Source organism: Nanorana parkeri, unplaced genomic scaffold, assembly GCF_000935625.1.
Source record: "Nanorana parkeri isolate BGI_ZX_2015 unplaced genomic scaffold, ASM93562v1 scaffold259, whole genome shotgun sequence".
Classification (NCBI taxonomy): Eukaryota; Metazoa; Chordata; class Amphibia; order Anura; family Dicroglossidae; genus Nanorana; species Nanorana parkeri.
Window position 1 is genome coordinate 1,350,482 of NW_017306527.1, and position 16,600 is coordinate 1,367,081.

Here is a 16,600-nt window from a genome sequence, read left to right on the forward strand (position 1 = left end):
TGGCGTGCCCCCCCCCCCCCCCCCCCCCCCCCCCCCAAATTCTCCCATTGCTCTGGCCGCTCTTCCTCTCATCGTGCACAGCTGTGTTTTGTCAGAGCGTGTACGCTGGCATTTGGGAGCTGGAGGCTGAGTCTCAAGTGAAAAGGCAGCGGCAATAGATGGTAAGAAATGAACTGCCTCAGCCTCCCTGCACTCTTAGTGCTCTTTCCCCCCTCTCATCAGCGATCCCCAGTGATTAGGTGTCAGCATGACATAGGGCAGGGAGAGAGAGAGGTGAAAGAGCCCTCTCTCTCATCGTCATGTACCACATATGGGCAAGTCCATATATGGTGAATGATGTCACTGGGGATCCCTGCTGATCGGATGCTTGCCAGTCTGCAGGGATCCCCAGTGACATCAGTCACCATATATGGAATTGCCCATATGTGGTAAATGATGGAGAAAGAAAAGGCTCTTTCCCCTCTCTCTTCAGCGATCCACAGTGATTAGTATGTCAGCGTGACACAGGGCAGGGAGAGAGAGGGGAAGGAAAGGCTGGCACAGAGGACGGAGACGTGCAGGTAAGGAGAGAGCTGCGTGGACAGAGCTGCTGCACATGCCCATATATTCATGGACGCGCAGCAGCTCTCAAGAATCGCTGTCAGAGTGACGAAGATCAGCGAGGAGGATCCAGACAGTATTGTCGGGATCTCTCCTCATTGCGGCACTTAGCCCCGTCCTCCATCTTAAAGAAGGGTTTACAGGCTTCGGTTGTAAAATTACACTATTTACTTCTTTAGCCTAAGGAATGCAATAATAAAGAAAAAATAGAACCCCATAGTTCTCCTTTAAGCAGAAGTCCTGACTAATTATGTGTTTCTTTTTCTGAAGCAAATGGCGAAGAAGTAGTACCTCCTCACTTCCTCTTTGGTGGCTGGTGCCAACATGGACAAGGAGTTGAGAAAAGTCCCCAACAGGAATACAACAATAAAACATTATTTTTTTAAGATTATGGGGGAGAGGTAAAGACTCTGTAGAGGACTTTCCATTAACTTTTTGTCTCAGTGACTGGAATCATCTGTTGCAAAAGGTGAAGGAAATCTCCCCAATGGACACAGAGACAGCAATATCATATCCAAAACTTAAAGAAATGTTTTGGCTAGCCTACTACTTTAATCCTCACAAGTATATCACAATACCAGTACTCACCATGAGATGGTGCTGGAGGTGAACACTAAGACTGGAGCTTCTAGCTCTGGGAAAATTGGGAGATGCTTAAATCATACCACACAGACAAAAAAAACAAAAAAACTTGAAAACTTGGCAGTGAAGGCTTCCTTAACCCTTGGAATATTATGATATACAACATTGCTTAATCATTTGAAAATTTTGAACACAGTACAACTTAAAAACTTCAACAAAGTTTTCTGAAAGCATCTCTTATGTCCAGCTTCTCTCCCACTGCTGCCTCATGCAACTATTACCGGCTGTCAAAATGACAGCTGGGAATAGCTTTGTATTACGCAGGAACAGCTACCAAAATGTAGCCACTCCTGTGTAAAATAACAATGGTAGTCTGCAAGTGTCATTAAGTAAATAAAAGGCATTTTTAGCATTATAAAAATTAAAAAAAGCAACTTACAAATAAAACATTTTTTAAAATAAAATATTGTCCTATTTAACCCTTTATTATTCCCTAATTAATCCTAATCAGTCCCACATCCTAACCCCTTCCATTCTCTTTTTCTTTCCCTTAATATTTTTTTTAATTCGTTTTGTTTGTTCTTTATTTTCAGTGTTGCATTAAAGAACAAAAACTGACATTTTTTTTGTCATTTACAAATACTTTGGCATGCTTTGTACCAGAAATCTGATTTTAGAGTCTTTTTAAATTGAACAAATTATAGAATGAGTAATAGAGCTGCAGCTAACGATTATTTTCAAAATCGATTAGTTAGCCGATTATTACGTTCAATTAATCGGTTAATCGGATAAAAAATAAAATACATTTACAAAAATGGCTCCAGTGATGGACTACTAGTTTGTATTGAGATTGCAGTCCATCACAGGAGTAAGCTTGGAGCGGTGGAAGTAAAAAAGAAAAAAAAAAAAGTATGATGTGCAATATAGTGAAATGAAAAGTGTAAAATTATATAGCAATGAATGCAGAATGGCACCGGCTATAGAGGACTACAAAACCCAGCAATAGTACATTATACAGCACAATGCAGAATACCACCAGCTATAGAGGAATACAACAAATCCCAGCAATAGAACATTGTAGCTGGCGGCATTCTGCATTGCACTGTATAATGTATTATTGCTGGGATTTGTAGTCCTCTATACAGCGCAGTGCAGAATATCACCAGCTATATAGTAATACAACAAATCCCAGCAATACATTATACATACAGTGTATAATGTATTGCTGGGATTTGTAGTCCCCTATAGCTGATGGTATAATATACAGCACAATGTACCATCAGCTATAGGGGACTACAAATCCCACTATCCCAGCAATACATTATAGAGCACCATGTGGGCGAGGTGCTGGCTTACCTGAGCAGTCTTACAGCAACTTCTTTCTGAGATCGGTTCTGTCTATCGGAGGCTGTCATCCGCCCACACCTGCTCCTCCTTACTTTTTCTCCCTGCGCCGATCGTGGATTTGGGCGGGCAGTGAGCATGAGGCGGGGAGAAGGTGCGGCGCGTGGATGCGGGCGGGCGGATCTGGCAACGGTGAGCGTGAGGTGGGGAGGAGGTGTGGCGCGCAGCGTGTGTGGAGCTGTGAACATGGCCAACCAATCGGAAGCCGATTAATCGATGATTGAAAAAGTTGACAACTTTTTCAATAATCGATTATAATCGATTATGTCGATTAGTTGTTGCAGCCCTAATATACACAAGTTGGGTAACAAGAGATCAGTGATGACCAAGATTAGTCAGCAAGTTGGCTATTTGCAATTTTTGTGAGCTAATCGATATACTACATCAAACAGCCAGAACAACCTCAGAGACCGACACATGCACGGCTGCCTTATATTTAAAAGGGATGAGAAATTAAGGCTGCGGGCTGAACAGGAGAAATCAATAATTATAATCGATTATGTCGATTAGTTGTTGCAGCCCTAATGAGTAATGTACTTTTATTTAAAAGGAGAATTATGAGGTGAGTGATTTTCACTCAGCCTCATAATCTGAGCCGACCTGTGACAATGAAACTGTCACAGGTCGGCCCAGTAGATAGGGAAGTGAGCGAACACATACCGGCGCTCGCTCACTTCTGGATCCTGTGGCGGCAGAGAGCCGTGACAGGGGAGGGAATGGATTCCCCCTTTCCCTGACCGATCCTCCAGCGCTGACTGGCGGAACAGACTGGGCGGGTACAGCTGGCACTGCCTCTAGATAGGCAGAGCCAGCTGTCACTCACGCAGCCGGGTGGATCCAGACATAATTGTCGGGATCCGTTCCGGCGTCTACAGCTCGCGGTATACTCAGCTTTGGGTGATGGGAGGACGCTAGTTTGTGTCCTCCCATTACCCTTAGGAGAACTATGGGGAAAAGCCCTGACCCCATAGTTCTCCTTTAAATTAAAATCCATTGTTTTTAAATTAACAGTTGTCAAAATAGAAAAAAAAAAAATTGTTTTTAATCTACACTTTACATAGAAAATACATGTTGCCAATATATTGCCAACAGAAAGCCTAGTTTGCCCCAAAAAACAAGATATGTATTAATTTGTTATATTAGTTGTTTAAAAAGTTATTCCTGAATAAACAGTTTCATAGCAGAAATGTAAAAAATGCTCTGGTACATAAGGGGTATAACGGGTACAGGAGCTGAACTGGTTAAACGTGCAAAACATGCAGTACGCATTCATGTTCATTATGACTTAAAGAACTCCAGGCAGTTAAAAATGTAACTCTTCCAGTGAGGCAACCCCAGACCAAAACAAGCACTTAACCCTTGGGGATGGGGTGGGGGGAGGAGAATTATCCCTATTGTAAGGGATAATATTTGAAGTACCTGGAGTTCTTCTTGAAATAAAAAAAGTGAACTTACCTCCTGGAACTTGTTCCATAAATATCTTAATAAAGCCACTTTCGCTGAATGAGCCCATATATTGGACAATATTTTTGTGTTTCAGGTGCCTGTGAAGTGCAATCTCTTCATGGAGTGGCTGAGAGTACCTAAAAGTAAGTAAATATATTTAGAAATGTGTTTAATTTAAAGTAAAACTTTATACATTTTCCAACACATTCCTTGACACACTAAAAAAAGAAAAACTGATCCACAACACACTTCACTAAGTAAAACACACAATACAAGTCCTACAGACAAACTCTATAAGGTAACACGGCATCTGGACTTAGGCCCCATTCACACTGAGTGACATGAAAATCGCGCGATTTTGAGCGACTTTTTCCTATTGGGCTGTATGCAATCAGGAGCAATATTGCTCGAAATCGCTCGAAAAAAGGTCATGTAGGAGCGACAAGCTACCAGCGACGAGCTAACAGCGATATTGAGCGACGAGATGTGAACAGCTCCATTGAAATGGATTGAAGAAGCTACATAGAGCGATATCGCGTGGAAATATGAGCGATATCGCTGCCAAAATCGCGCGATAAATCGCTCAGTGTGAACTGGGCCTTAAATCATGAGGTTCAAGCATGCTTCAAACATACTTCTGCATTTATGTTATTCTTATGGCTATGTTGCTACAAAAAAATGAAAACAAAAAACATTCAAGCTGATTCAAGCCTGTAAAGACAAATCTATTTCGGGTTCCACTGAAAAGCCCCAACTTTCAAACATCTACTCAGAGTTAGACTGGAAAACAAGTGGAGAGTAATATACAGCCAAAGTGATTTCGCCTGTCTATCTCTGTCAGTGTTTACAACATGGGGCTGCATAACTCTGGCAATTAAATAACAGATTTTATCACAAAGGTACCAGTGTGGAGCAAAATAAACAGAACATGTATTTAAATAAAAATGCCATGTTAATTTTATACTAATAACACCTACAAGGCCAAATCAAGAAGAAAAGTGTTATACAACCATGTTTTTATGTCTCTAGGAAACCTATGGAAAGATTTCACCATATGAGCAAACATATATATTTGTGTTGGGGATACGTTTTATGGGCATTTTTACCTGTTCACTCACACATTTGGAATTTAGTTAATACCTATTGAAATAATTTATGGTATTTTAAAAATGTCTTAATTTTTATGCTCAGGACTACATTTCTTTTTAGTCAGGTTAATAGGAAACATTGGAGGCAGCAGGTGGCAAGTACAAGGCTAGTACTCAAGTTTTCAAATGACTGTGAATTGATTTGTTTTATGAATAGACCTAACTAACAGGATATCATATTACCTCATAGCGGAGGTGGGACATGTTCTACTCCCATTCTGCTAGCAGAGACGGGACCATCTGGCAGTCAGCAGAAAGGTATACAAGAGCGCAGGATGTACTGTGCTTTCTTATTAGAAAGTCCATCATGGTCTGCAAGCTAAGGGTCTTAGATGCACCTGGTATTAAGTGTTCAATTATAAACTATACAAAACTTTAGTTTATAAACTATGTATTGTATCTCCCATCACCTTTTCGCGAGGTGGCTACTAGAAATTTACAGGGTTATTCACAAAAGGGTGAAGAGTTTGGAGAAGGCAGGAGAAGTGAACAATCTAGGACAATATAGCTGGTTTGGAAATATTCTCCAATTCAGTTCACTTTCCAGTTCAGCTATGTTGTCCTAGATCAGGGGTAGACAACCTTGGCTCTCCAGCTGTGCTGAAACTACAAATGCCATAAGGCATTGCAAGCCATAGACATGACTCCCAGAGGAAGAAGCATGATGGGATTAGTAGTTTCAGCACAGCTGGAGAGCTAAGGTTGCCTAGCCATTCTAGACTGTTCACTTTTCCTGCCTTCTCCCAACTCTTCACCCTTTTGTGAATAACCCTGTTAGTGTTTGCCAGGGCTATAGTCAGCCTGGCTGGATTGTAGTTGGCAGTTATCTAGTTATTTCCAGGTGTCTGGCATTGATTGTTCCTACATGGGTGGAGTGTGGCTCTGCTGTATAATGGGACAGCCAATGAGGGACACTAAGTGTATGTACAGTACAGCAGCCAATTACTGGGTTTCTCTCAACCAGTGGTGCATGCTGGGACAGGCTACATATATTGTAGGGAATGTGCACATGGCTAGTCTAATCTAATGCGTGACCAGCCATGGATTAGCACAGGACTGGGTGCTTTCCAGCCACCCCCCATGTTAGGCCAAGACATGGGGGTTGGCAGAGGCTGGAGAGCGGGAAAAGTTTCACTAGGCCTCCAGGAAAGGGCAGGAGAACCAGGGAAGATGATGGCTACTGGAGGTGCCTGGAATGTAGAGTACCAAGGAGCAAGTCTGGTGTCTCTCCTGCTGAGGATCTGTGCTCACCCCTGCTCATCTGCTTCTCAAATTACTATTTGCTGTACTACAAATGGATCAACACTGAGATGCTAAAAAGGACTGGTGAGTCTGCAGTCTATGTCTGTACTACCCTGGGTGCCTAGGATCCCTGTACCCTCTCTGCCCAGTGTGAAGATGTTAAGTTATTCAGTATTGTACTACTGGAGTGGATATCAGCTTTGTGGGCACTAGAAGAGGGCGGTTAAATGCTAATGGGGTAGCTGAAGACCAAAACCCCTAGACAACTAGTGAAGACCCGGGTTATTTTGGCGGCTCCTTCGTGGGGGAGCACTACACTATAATGTTGGAAGAAATGTTTCCTTCAAGAGAAAGCCATTTGTGTGTAGACTGCGTTATTGAAAAAGCATAGGACTGCACTGATTTTTTTCCTCTTTGCTTAAATTAACTTACGAGTTTGCCCAACACCTCCTATCCCCTCCACTTCTATTGATCCCCCGATGTTATCATGTCACAGCAGCTTAAAGTGGAACTGAACCTAAAACTTTTTTTGTTGTTGTTTGTTTTAGATAGAGTGGAGAGAAATTGGCACACGTCAGGTTTTTATTGAAGTATGTGGCCCTGGTAGGGAGAGTCACCCTCTCTGTATGTCCTGGTGACAGTAATGACTGAAAGTGAAAGTAAAAGAAAATTCTAAATTTTGGGTTGTCATAATAACAAGAATAGATGGGAAATCTTCCTGTGACCATTGGATGGATTTCCACTCACTTTCTGTTGTGGCTTTCAGACAGGAAGTGAAGTGAAATCTCCCGAATGGGACACAGATGGCAAAAAAGCTGGCAGGGGTTATAAGCCTCCCTTACTCCATCCAAGACTAAGAAAAACAACTTTTTGGCAGTTCTACATTAAGGATAAAGCTGGCCATACAATGGTAGATTTGCAAATGAATGTTCATGCAAAAAATCTTGTCATAACATTCAACAATGTCATCAGACACTTGTAAAATGTTGTTGGAAATTTCTTTTTAATTTAACATTCCATTTTGGAAACAAATGGAGCTTTTTTTTACTGTTAGAATTGTGTTCATTCAAGAAAAATTGTTCCTTCTTACTCCCCATTTTTTTTGGTCACCAAAGTCGAAATCAAGTGATAATTTGATTCCATTAACTATTAGAAATTCAACGTTCACAAAACATTCACACTCGTATTGTGAAAAATCAGAAGAATTAGCTCTGGTTAACTGCTGTGTAAAGTGGACCTTCAGTAAAAATAAAAAATAAATACTTTAGGTCTGCATCTTCCTTATGATGCTGCCATGTGAATTAACTTGTTAAGATTCCACAAATGCTTACCTAAGTTCTAAAGAAGAATTGGCCCTGCATGAGAAGCCGATCAGAACCGTCGCCTCAGGCTCCGTTCACACATTAGCGTTTTTCCATGCATATTTGTACACGTGGAAACGCGAAATACAGAAAAACTAAGACATTCTAATGTAGCTTGATCACACCTGCATGTTGTCCGCACAGCACGAAAAAGTGCATTGTGCAAAAAAGTGCGATGTTCTGGGTGACTGCTCGTAAGTTAAAGGAGAACTATGGGGTTAGGGCTTTTCCCCATAGTTCTCCTTAGGGTAACGGGAGGACACAAAAAAGCATAGTGCTTGCTCCTAAATTTGTCATTATAACCTGAATTAATCCACAAAGTCCACCACAGAAAAGCAATCTGCAAGTGTACACATTCACAAACACAGCACTTTTTGTTTTAAAGCTTAACAAGATCAGCACAGTACAGTACCACAATGTTGACTTCTAAGGACTGTCAACCTGTGAACTGGCAATAACCTGTATTTCCACAGTAGATGCTTTTAGTAAACACAAATACAATATTCTTCTTTATAATTTGTACTAATTTAAATAATACAATGTGTTCTGGATTGCAGTAGAATTATACACCCGAGATACAATAGAAATGATTTGCTAGTGATGCAAGTATATAGTAATGCATCATGCTACAAAGGATAACACATTACTCTACATACTTTAAAATAAAGACTTTCAGATTTATTCAAACACAAAAGAAAATCTTGCTGCCACACTTCAATACTGGACCACTTTGTACTTTTTGCTTGCTTTTACCCTCCCCCATGCTGTGAGCAGCTAGATGAGCCTAAGGGGGACTGCTAGAGTACATTAGACAAAAAAAAAACAAAAACAAAAAATACACATCATCCCAACTTTGTTACAGTGCAATGCCTTTAAAGTGAGCACTGCATTCCACATAGATATATTACACAACTGAACATGCTTCTCTCTTGGGCCCCTTTCAAGCAGGCTGATTAGGAAGGGATCCACGCACCGATCCTCTCCTGATCGGAGCAGTATGGATCAGATGTCACCACTATGACATCCGTGTCTGTCCACTTTTTTTTGGAGTAAAAAGCTGAGGTGACTGGGCCCCATGTCGGACAATGGAAAATCGGATATAAATGTACATTCAAAGACATGCTGGTAGGTTAATTGGCTCCTCTCTAAGTTGGCCCTCTATGTATGCATGTGAGATAGTGACCTTAGATTGTAAGCTCCTTGAGGGTCAGGGACTGATGTGAATGTGCAACTATGTAAAGTGCTGCGTAAATTGTCGGCGCTATATAAATACCTGTAATAAATAAATAAAATACATGTGTCTGTTTACAACAGATTACACCTCTCCCCCCCCCCCCATCCAGCATGATCATGTCTGTCGAAACGGAACACTGTTCTGTTGCTTTTCCACACCTGGCCAGAGTTGGGGGTAACCGGGTGTAAACGGGCACATGTCCATTTAGACCCAGTTGCCCGTAGTGAAGCATTGGCCATCTGATCGGATCCGCCTTAAAGACAGGCAGGCGGACCTGATCGGATTTGTCCATGTGAAATGGGACTTATTCTAGCTATAATCAGTATACATTTTATGTAAAGGTTTTCAGCATACATCAATTATTATTTTTTTTACAGTATATACATATCAAACAACTATAAACAAGTATTTGAAATAATTAACACAAATGGGTGCTTATTACACTTTCAACCCTACAAAGTTTGTGTGAATGAACAATAAATAGGTCAAACCTAACTAGTCCTGCATTTAATAGGTAGGTCAGAAACCCAACAAGAAGCAATATAAAGGCCATTGCTGATGTCTTCTGAAAATTCTAGTCCCCTGTCATGCTGATCAAGGGGCTTCAGTACATTCTAAATATGCAGAGCTCTGACTTGAGTATACATTTTGGATCTGGAAGCATATTTTAGATCAGTGTCTCAAAATATCAAAAGCAGAGACAGCAAAGCAACCAGTATTTAAAAGTAAGAGATGAGCACTGGCATCCCCTGTATTTTGCTCCATTCCCCCCCCGAATGTATATATATATAATAATTTTTTGCTAAACATTTGTAGAAGTATGTTTTTCAATAAAAAAAATATTAAACTATTGATTTAACTGCAGTTTACTTTCCATTTGCAGCTAATTTCATTAAACCAGTAACAGAGGGAGGGTACATAAAATAAACAGCTTATCAGGTCCCTAAATGCAAAAAGGACTACTCTGCAATAAAAGAGGTAATTTACTTACCTTTATAGAGGTGTGTCTGGTACCTTCCCTTTAATGCTGTCCCAGCATTGCATACTTCAGGACTGTTCTTAGAGTGTCTAATGTATGTGTCTCCTGTCTCATGCGCTGTGGTACCTTCCTCTGTCTCTACATAGAAGTGCTACCTCTGCTATTGCAGGGGACAGCCACTGCATTTGTTTGGGACCTGCCAGAGCCTCTTTAAATATACGATATCATGCACTCTGCCAGTTCCTTACCAATACATACAAGCAGCAGATTGTCACATGGTCCCACAAAATTGCCAAGAATAGATAATGCTTATGATATCTATGAGGCACCACAGTCCCCCACTAGCATACAGACATGCAAGTCTATGTGTCTTTTTGGGTGACAAAACATTTTGTGGCTGGATCGGTTACTAAAATTTGCCCTCTATCTATTGAATGTTAGATTAAAGCCACATCCAGCCTGCCATCTGCCCCACAATTATCCCTTCACCTGCCGCCCTCTAACCAATTGCTAGCATAGAAAACAAATTACCTAACTGCCCCAAGTCTTCCCTCTCCTTCTGTGTAAAGGAAGGGGGGGGTCCTTCTTTAGGTGCGCAGATCACTGCCTTCCTGATGGAGACACTTCCTATTTGCTGTTCAGCAATGAGGATCTCTCAGCAGGATCCAGAAGAGGAGTCTCAGCAGTGACATCAGCAAAATGGGACCATCATGGACCAGCCAGGGTGGGCACATCTGCAGCACTATATTACTGAGTGGAATGCAAAAAGGACTACTCTGCAATAAAAGAGGTAATTTACTTACCTTTATAGAGGTGTGTCTGGTACCTTCCCTTTAATGCTGTCCCAGCATTGCATACTTCAGGACTGTTCTTAGAGTGTCTAATGTATGTGTCTCCTGTCTCATGCGCTGTGGTACCTTCCTCTGTCTCTACATAGAAGTGCTACCTCTGCTATTGCAGGGGACAGCCACTGCATTTGTTTGGGACCTGCCAGAGCCTCTTTAAATATACGATATCATGCACTCTGCCAGTTCCTTACCAATACATACAAGCAGCAGATTGTCACATGGTCCCACAAAATTGCCAAGAATAGATAATGCTTATGATATCTATGAGGCACCACAGTCCCCCACTAGCATACAGACATGCAAGTCTATGTGTCTTTTTGGGTGACAAAACATTTTGTGGCTGGATCGGTTACTAAAATTTGCCCTCTATCTATTGAATGTTAGATTAAAGCCACATCCAGCCTGCCATCTGCCCCACAATTATCCCTTCACCTGCCGCCCTCTAACCAATTGCTAGCATAGAAAACAAATTACCTAACTGCCCCAAGTCTTCCCTCTCCTTCTGTGTAAAGGAAGGGGGGGGTCCTTCTTTAGGTGCGCAGATCACTGCCTTCCTGATGGAGACACTTCCTATTTGCTGTTCAGCAATGAGGATCTCTCAGCAGGATCCAGAAGAGGAGTCTCAGCAGTGACATCAGCAAAATGGGACCATCATGGGAAAAAAAAGTAGATTCCTCCTGGTTTTAAACTCTAAAGAAAAGGCTGACTTTGGAAGGAAACACTCTATGTAGCAATAAGGAATAGAGCCCACATATTTATTTTGCAGTTAAAACTGGTATTGGGTCTTCGTCTTTCAGATGCAATGCTTTTATAACTAGCATTAAAGTCTACACCCTGATGTGTGCCCCCCACTGCTTCCTGCAAGAGGCCTATAGATAGGCAGGTCACCCAGAATTATAAAGTGGAGAACTACTGTTGATATTTTATGTCATTCTGGGAGGATGCAAAATGTAATCACTACTGATGACATGTAATACCTACAGTACTGTATCATAAACATGCACGATTTCCAAATTGTGTCTGCTAGATGGAATCTTATCCTGGTATTCAGCAGGATGAGTCATGTACTCTACTTCAGTTCTCACAACTCTGCATGCAGAACTGCCAAATGTTTTTTGGAAAGTACTTCAATCTTTCCACATCTCTATTTTTATATCAGAACTTGAGCAATGCTCTAAGAATATTCATCAAAGTCCAGCACTTGCTTAAACTAATACAGTGGATTTTATAATCCTGAGAAACCTAACATGTCTCCTACAATTTACTCGACTGGACCATTTCATGCCTGAAATTAAAGTCATCACAACATATGATACAGCATATAAGGTTATTATTGTGGGACTTAAAAAGACCTAGCGGGTCAAACATGTTATCCGTATGTAGCACAGCAGCAGTGCACCAGTTGCTTTTACTACATTGTGTGCAGATGGTAAGGAGTGATCGGAACAAGCTATACATACTGTATGTCAGCTGGCCTGACTTACTTGCCAGGGAAAGTTATATTTTGTTTAAATGTCTAATATAATGAACCAGCCACCTCCATATACCTGGGCCATTTATGGAAAAACATAAATAGTGTAGAGATTGGAGATGGTCACACAATTGACTGACGAAAAGTAATTTTTGGTTTCCATGTGCACACTATATAATAAGGGATTTTATGAGCGTGTTTAGGGGGGCAGCTACAATGCTGTGCTAATGTACAGATATTGAAGAAAAATGGACCATTAGCTGCATGCTTTCAACTTCCCTTCAACCAGATAAAATGTTGTCTTTTGGTGATCTTTTAGATTGCAAGCTCTGACAGACAGGGCCCTCCTTACCATAGTGTCTTGAATTTACATAGTTAGTCAGGTTGAAAAAAGACACAAGTCCATCAAGTTCAACCTATAGAGATAAAAGGGAAAAAGAAAAACCTAAAAGAATGCTATGCCCACAGTTACCCACTTTTGATCCAGAGGAAGGCAAAAAAAAAATGAAGCATAGTTCACTTTGCTCCACAGGGGAGAAAAAAAATCCTTCCTGATCCCAATTGTATTGTAATAACTTCCTGAAATTGTAAAGCGTTGTGCAAACTGTTAACGCTATATCAATCCTGTATAATCAGGGCTGGAAAAATCTGCTCGTCCTCTCGTCTGTGTGAATGGTATTCATCCAGCTATACGCTTTATAAATCATCCCCATAGTTTAAACATACAGGCAATTACACACATAAGAACTTTTTTCTTTTAACCTAGAATAGTTTGTTGCCGAGCAATATTTATCATATAGATGTCCACACAGGCTATGGCCTGGAAACAACAGAGCTTCCAGGGGAGGTGCCCTGGTGCTCACACCATGTCATCTTGATTGATATCTTATATTTCATTGAAGCCTGCTTTGCTTCATCATACTCCATAGCTCCACACATGAATATGGGATGTCTGCTAATAACCCTGTGCCTATTAGCGGCGGTCTAACACAACACAACACCTACTAATTCTGAGAAAACTAAATGTTTATAAATGTACACTTATGCTTTAAAGCATAAGCAGACAGTATTACTCTTGAATGCTTGTTGGGCTAGCAGGCTATGGTAATATTAATTGTAAATTATTTTCAGCAGCAGTTATTAGTGACTTTAATCAACAGTTCTTATTTAGCTGTATATTTTGACATGAACTTACCTGCTGTCCCTCTCGGGAACCTCCTTGATAGCAATTCTCACTTGGTTACTGAGGTCTCGTCCAGCGTATACCACTCCATGGGTACCCTTACCCAGGACTACTCTGTCACCGTTTTCATCATATTCATAATCAAACTAAACAAAGGAAGAAAGTGTTGTTTCTTCAAGTTTAATCCCAAAAGTAGAATGTAATATGTAATTAAATACATTTACAAAAAGTAGTATTTTTTTTTGACAGTATGCAAGCTAATTTATCAAGATAGATTAATAGACATATAATTAATAGGCAAACAATTAATTAGGTAAATATTCTAAGTCCAAGTAGCAACATAAATGTTTGTACATGAAACTCTATGACGCCCATGTGAAGTAACAAAGATAGATATGCAGTCACATAGATATTGTACTCACAAACCCCATTTTTATGGTCTTAACTCTTCTTCCTTTTTACAGCAGATATGCAGACAGACAAACCTCTTTCAGTGATCAGCACTGAACAGAACTGATCTGACACCCTCGCTTCCTTTGCAATACAAACACTGTCTAAGGTTCACTTAAGCCAGTGGTTCTCAACCTGTGGGTCGCGACCCAAAAGTGGGTCCCAACCCACAGCTAAGGGGGTCGCAACATGGCTTGTGGTGTGCTGAGAGGCTACTCCTAGTGCAGCAGTGAAAGTTCTCTACGTCTGCCGCTAGATGTCGCGGCAGCAGCGGTGGCCAGGAAGAATCAAATAGAGGGGAGCGGGCAGGCAGGAGTGATGGGAGGTGAGTGAATTGGAGCTTGTGGACAGAACACCACAGAGCCCTCCAGCTGAATGTTTACATTTATCTTGTGGTTTTTGTAAATATACCACAGATAGCTGTGTACAATTGTATGCCAAGCAAAGTTTTACATTTTAACTTGATAGATACTTCAAACGAATTAGGTAATTATTTCATTATTATTGTTGCAAAGGTTAAGTTATATTTTAACCACCTCCCAGCTGGACGTTGTAGAAAAATAGAAGCTGGAGAGAAGCTGATGAAGCAGATCTGTGCTTCATCAGCTTCTTTGGGGGTCCCCAGGTGACATTAGGGTTCTTGGAGAGGACCCGTCACATCTTTTTCCTATCACATAGAGGGTTTCTTAGACCCCTATGTGATAACAATAACGTTAAGTGGAAAAAATAATAATAATAATATTAATAATAATGAAAAAAATTAAAGTTGCAAAAAAACAAACAAATTGAAGTCACACATGAAAAAGAATAAAAAAGAAAAAAAAGAAAAAAACCAAAAACAACATTTTTTTTAAAGTCCCCACCCATACCTGCTTGCAAACATGCGTCGGGTGCGCATACGTGCAAAAATGACGATTGCGCCATAGGGCCATTAATCACTGATAACACTAAACTGATGAGCGGTAAAAACTTTTAAAGCGTCGCCTAGGGCCAATTTTAGGTATGGTAGTTTTTTGTGATTTTGCAGGTACGCACAATTTTAAGGCTTGACATGTTTGGTGTCTATTTACCCCGACGTGACCCCTATTTTTATATTTTACCAAAAAATTGGGTAATAATTGTTTCCCAACATAATGTAAAAAAAAAACTTTTTTCCCCAAAATTTTCAGTACTTTTTCCTTAATATAATAAAAAATAAAAATCCCAGTGGTGAATAAATACCATCAAAAGAAAGATCTATCTGTCCCCAAAAATGGTATAAAATTAATTTCAGCACAGCGCTGCATAACGGAATGTTAGTCAAAGTACTGTAGCGCTAAATACTGAAAAATGGCCTGGCCAGTAAATACCTGGTCTTCAAGTGGTTAAAAGGTGTAAAATGTAAAATCTTACTTTAAACACATCAAAAGTTCAGGATAAAAAAAAAAAATTTATTCCCCAGTCATTACATTAATCCATAGCTGTATTTGCCAAGATGGCAACTTATTGACTAAAATGTTTCTTTTCAAGTTTTAGACATAGCGGACAAAGGTTGTAATCTCGGTCAGGTTTAAATTGCTGTGACAGTTGGAAATGGCGGATCCACATGTGGATCAAAATATAAAATTGCATTAAAAGGTATATGGGCTCCGACTAGCAATTCACAGAAACGAAGACATACACAGGAAGAAACAGGAGCACCACACCAATTGTTGAGAGGCCTTGGATAACATATCTGATCATTAAGCATTAAAATAAGAAACCAACATGTTTTGGGGACTCTAATGAATCCCCTTCATCAGTACTTAGAATAATAAAACCAGACAGGGTTACGAACATTTTTCTTTTCTACTCCATCCAAAACTAAACATGTACTGTATCCCCTAAAATATGACCCAACAGTTCAGATAAGGGAAAATCATTTATTACAGCTGGAAATATGCCAACCAACTACTAGCTATAGACTGTTTAAATAAAAAGTGTCATGCTTACTTCAAGGGCATCTCCATCAAAATCCACGTCATCTGTGTTTTTTCCCTTTTCTTCAGTAATGCTGTTAACCATATCAAAAAATCTACAACAAAAGGAAAAACAAACTGTATAGCCAAAACAAGACAAGATCTTAAAAGGTGTAGTCACAAAGGATTCATGGATCATAAAACCATTCTGCAATTTTAAATTTAGTGTGCAAACACAGATTTGTAAGAGATCTATGCACCTGAAACCTATTTTCCATCAGGGAATACTTATTAAACTTACATTATTGAAAATCATCTAAAACTGCAAATAGCTCCAGTATATCAGTATTAAAAAAAACAATAACAGAGTATAGTGTTGCATTACATGCTATCACAAGTTGAAGCAATGGGTTTAGTGTGTGAGGTCACGAAAATCAATTATTCATACTTAGCTGGAAGCTAAACCCAGAGGTACTGGTTTATAGCGCGGAAATACTGAGCATTCTGAAATCAAGCTTTGCAGACTACTGTACACCTTTACATATTTCTAGCAAACTATTGCATAAGAATAGGGATTTTTGTTTCACATATATTCCAATACATGCTCGATCTGACCAGGTACATTATCATATTCCCTCTCTGGCCAGCCCCTACTCTACTGCACACAATGCCAAATACTTGCTTGCTTATAGCATATTTTAATGGACAAATAGTT

General features: G+C 40.2%; 1 protein-coding gene across 1 annotated transcript in view; it reads right to left on the reverse strand.

The window, feature by feature from the left end:
• MAP3K5 (mitogen-activated protein kinase kinase kinase 5) overlaps window positions 1-16,600 on the reverse strand; it is a 146,410-nt gene that overhangs the window by 35,997 nt on the left and 93,813 nt on the right. Inside the window, exons 14-16 of the mRNA XM_018556949.1 lie at window positions 15,920-16,001; window positions 13,511-13,644; window positions 4,042-4,169 (exon numbers count right to left, since the gene is read on the reverse strand). Coding sequence (XP_018412451.1) covers window positions 4,042-4,169; window positions 13,511-13,644; window positions 15,920-16,001 — 344 coding nt within the window. The remainder of the gene's footprint in view (window positions 1-4,041; window positions 4,170-13,510; window positions 13,645-15,919; window positions 16,002-16,600) is intronic.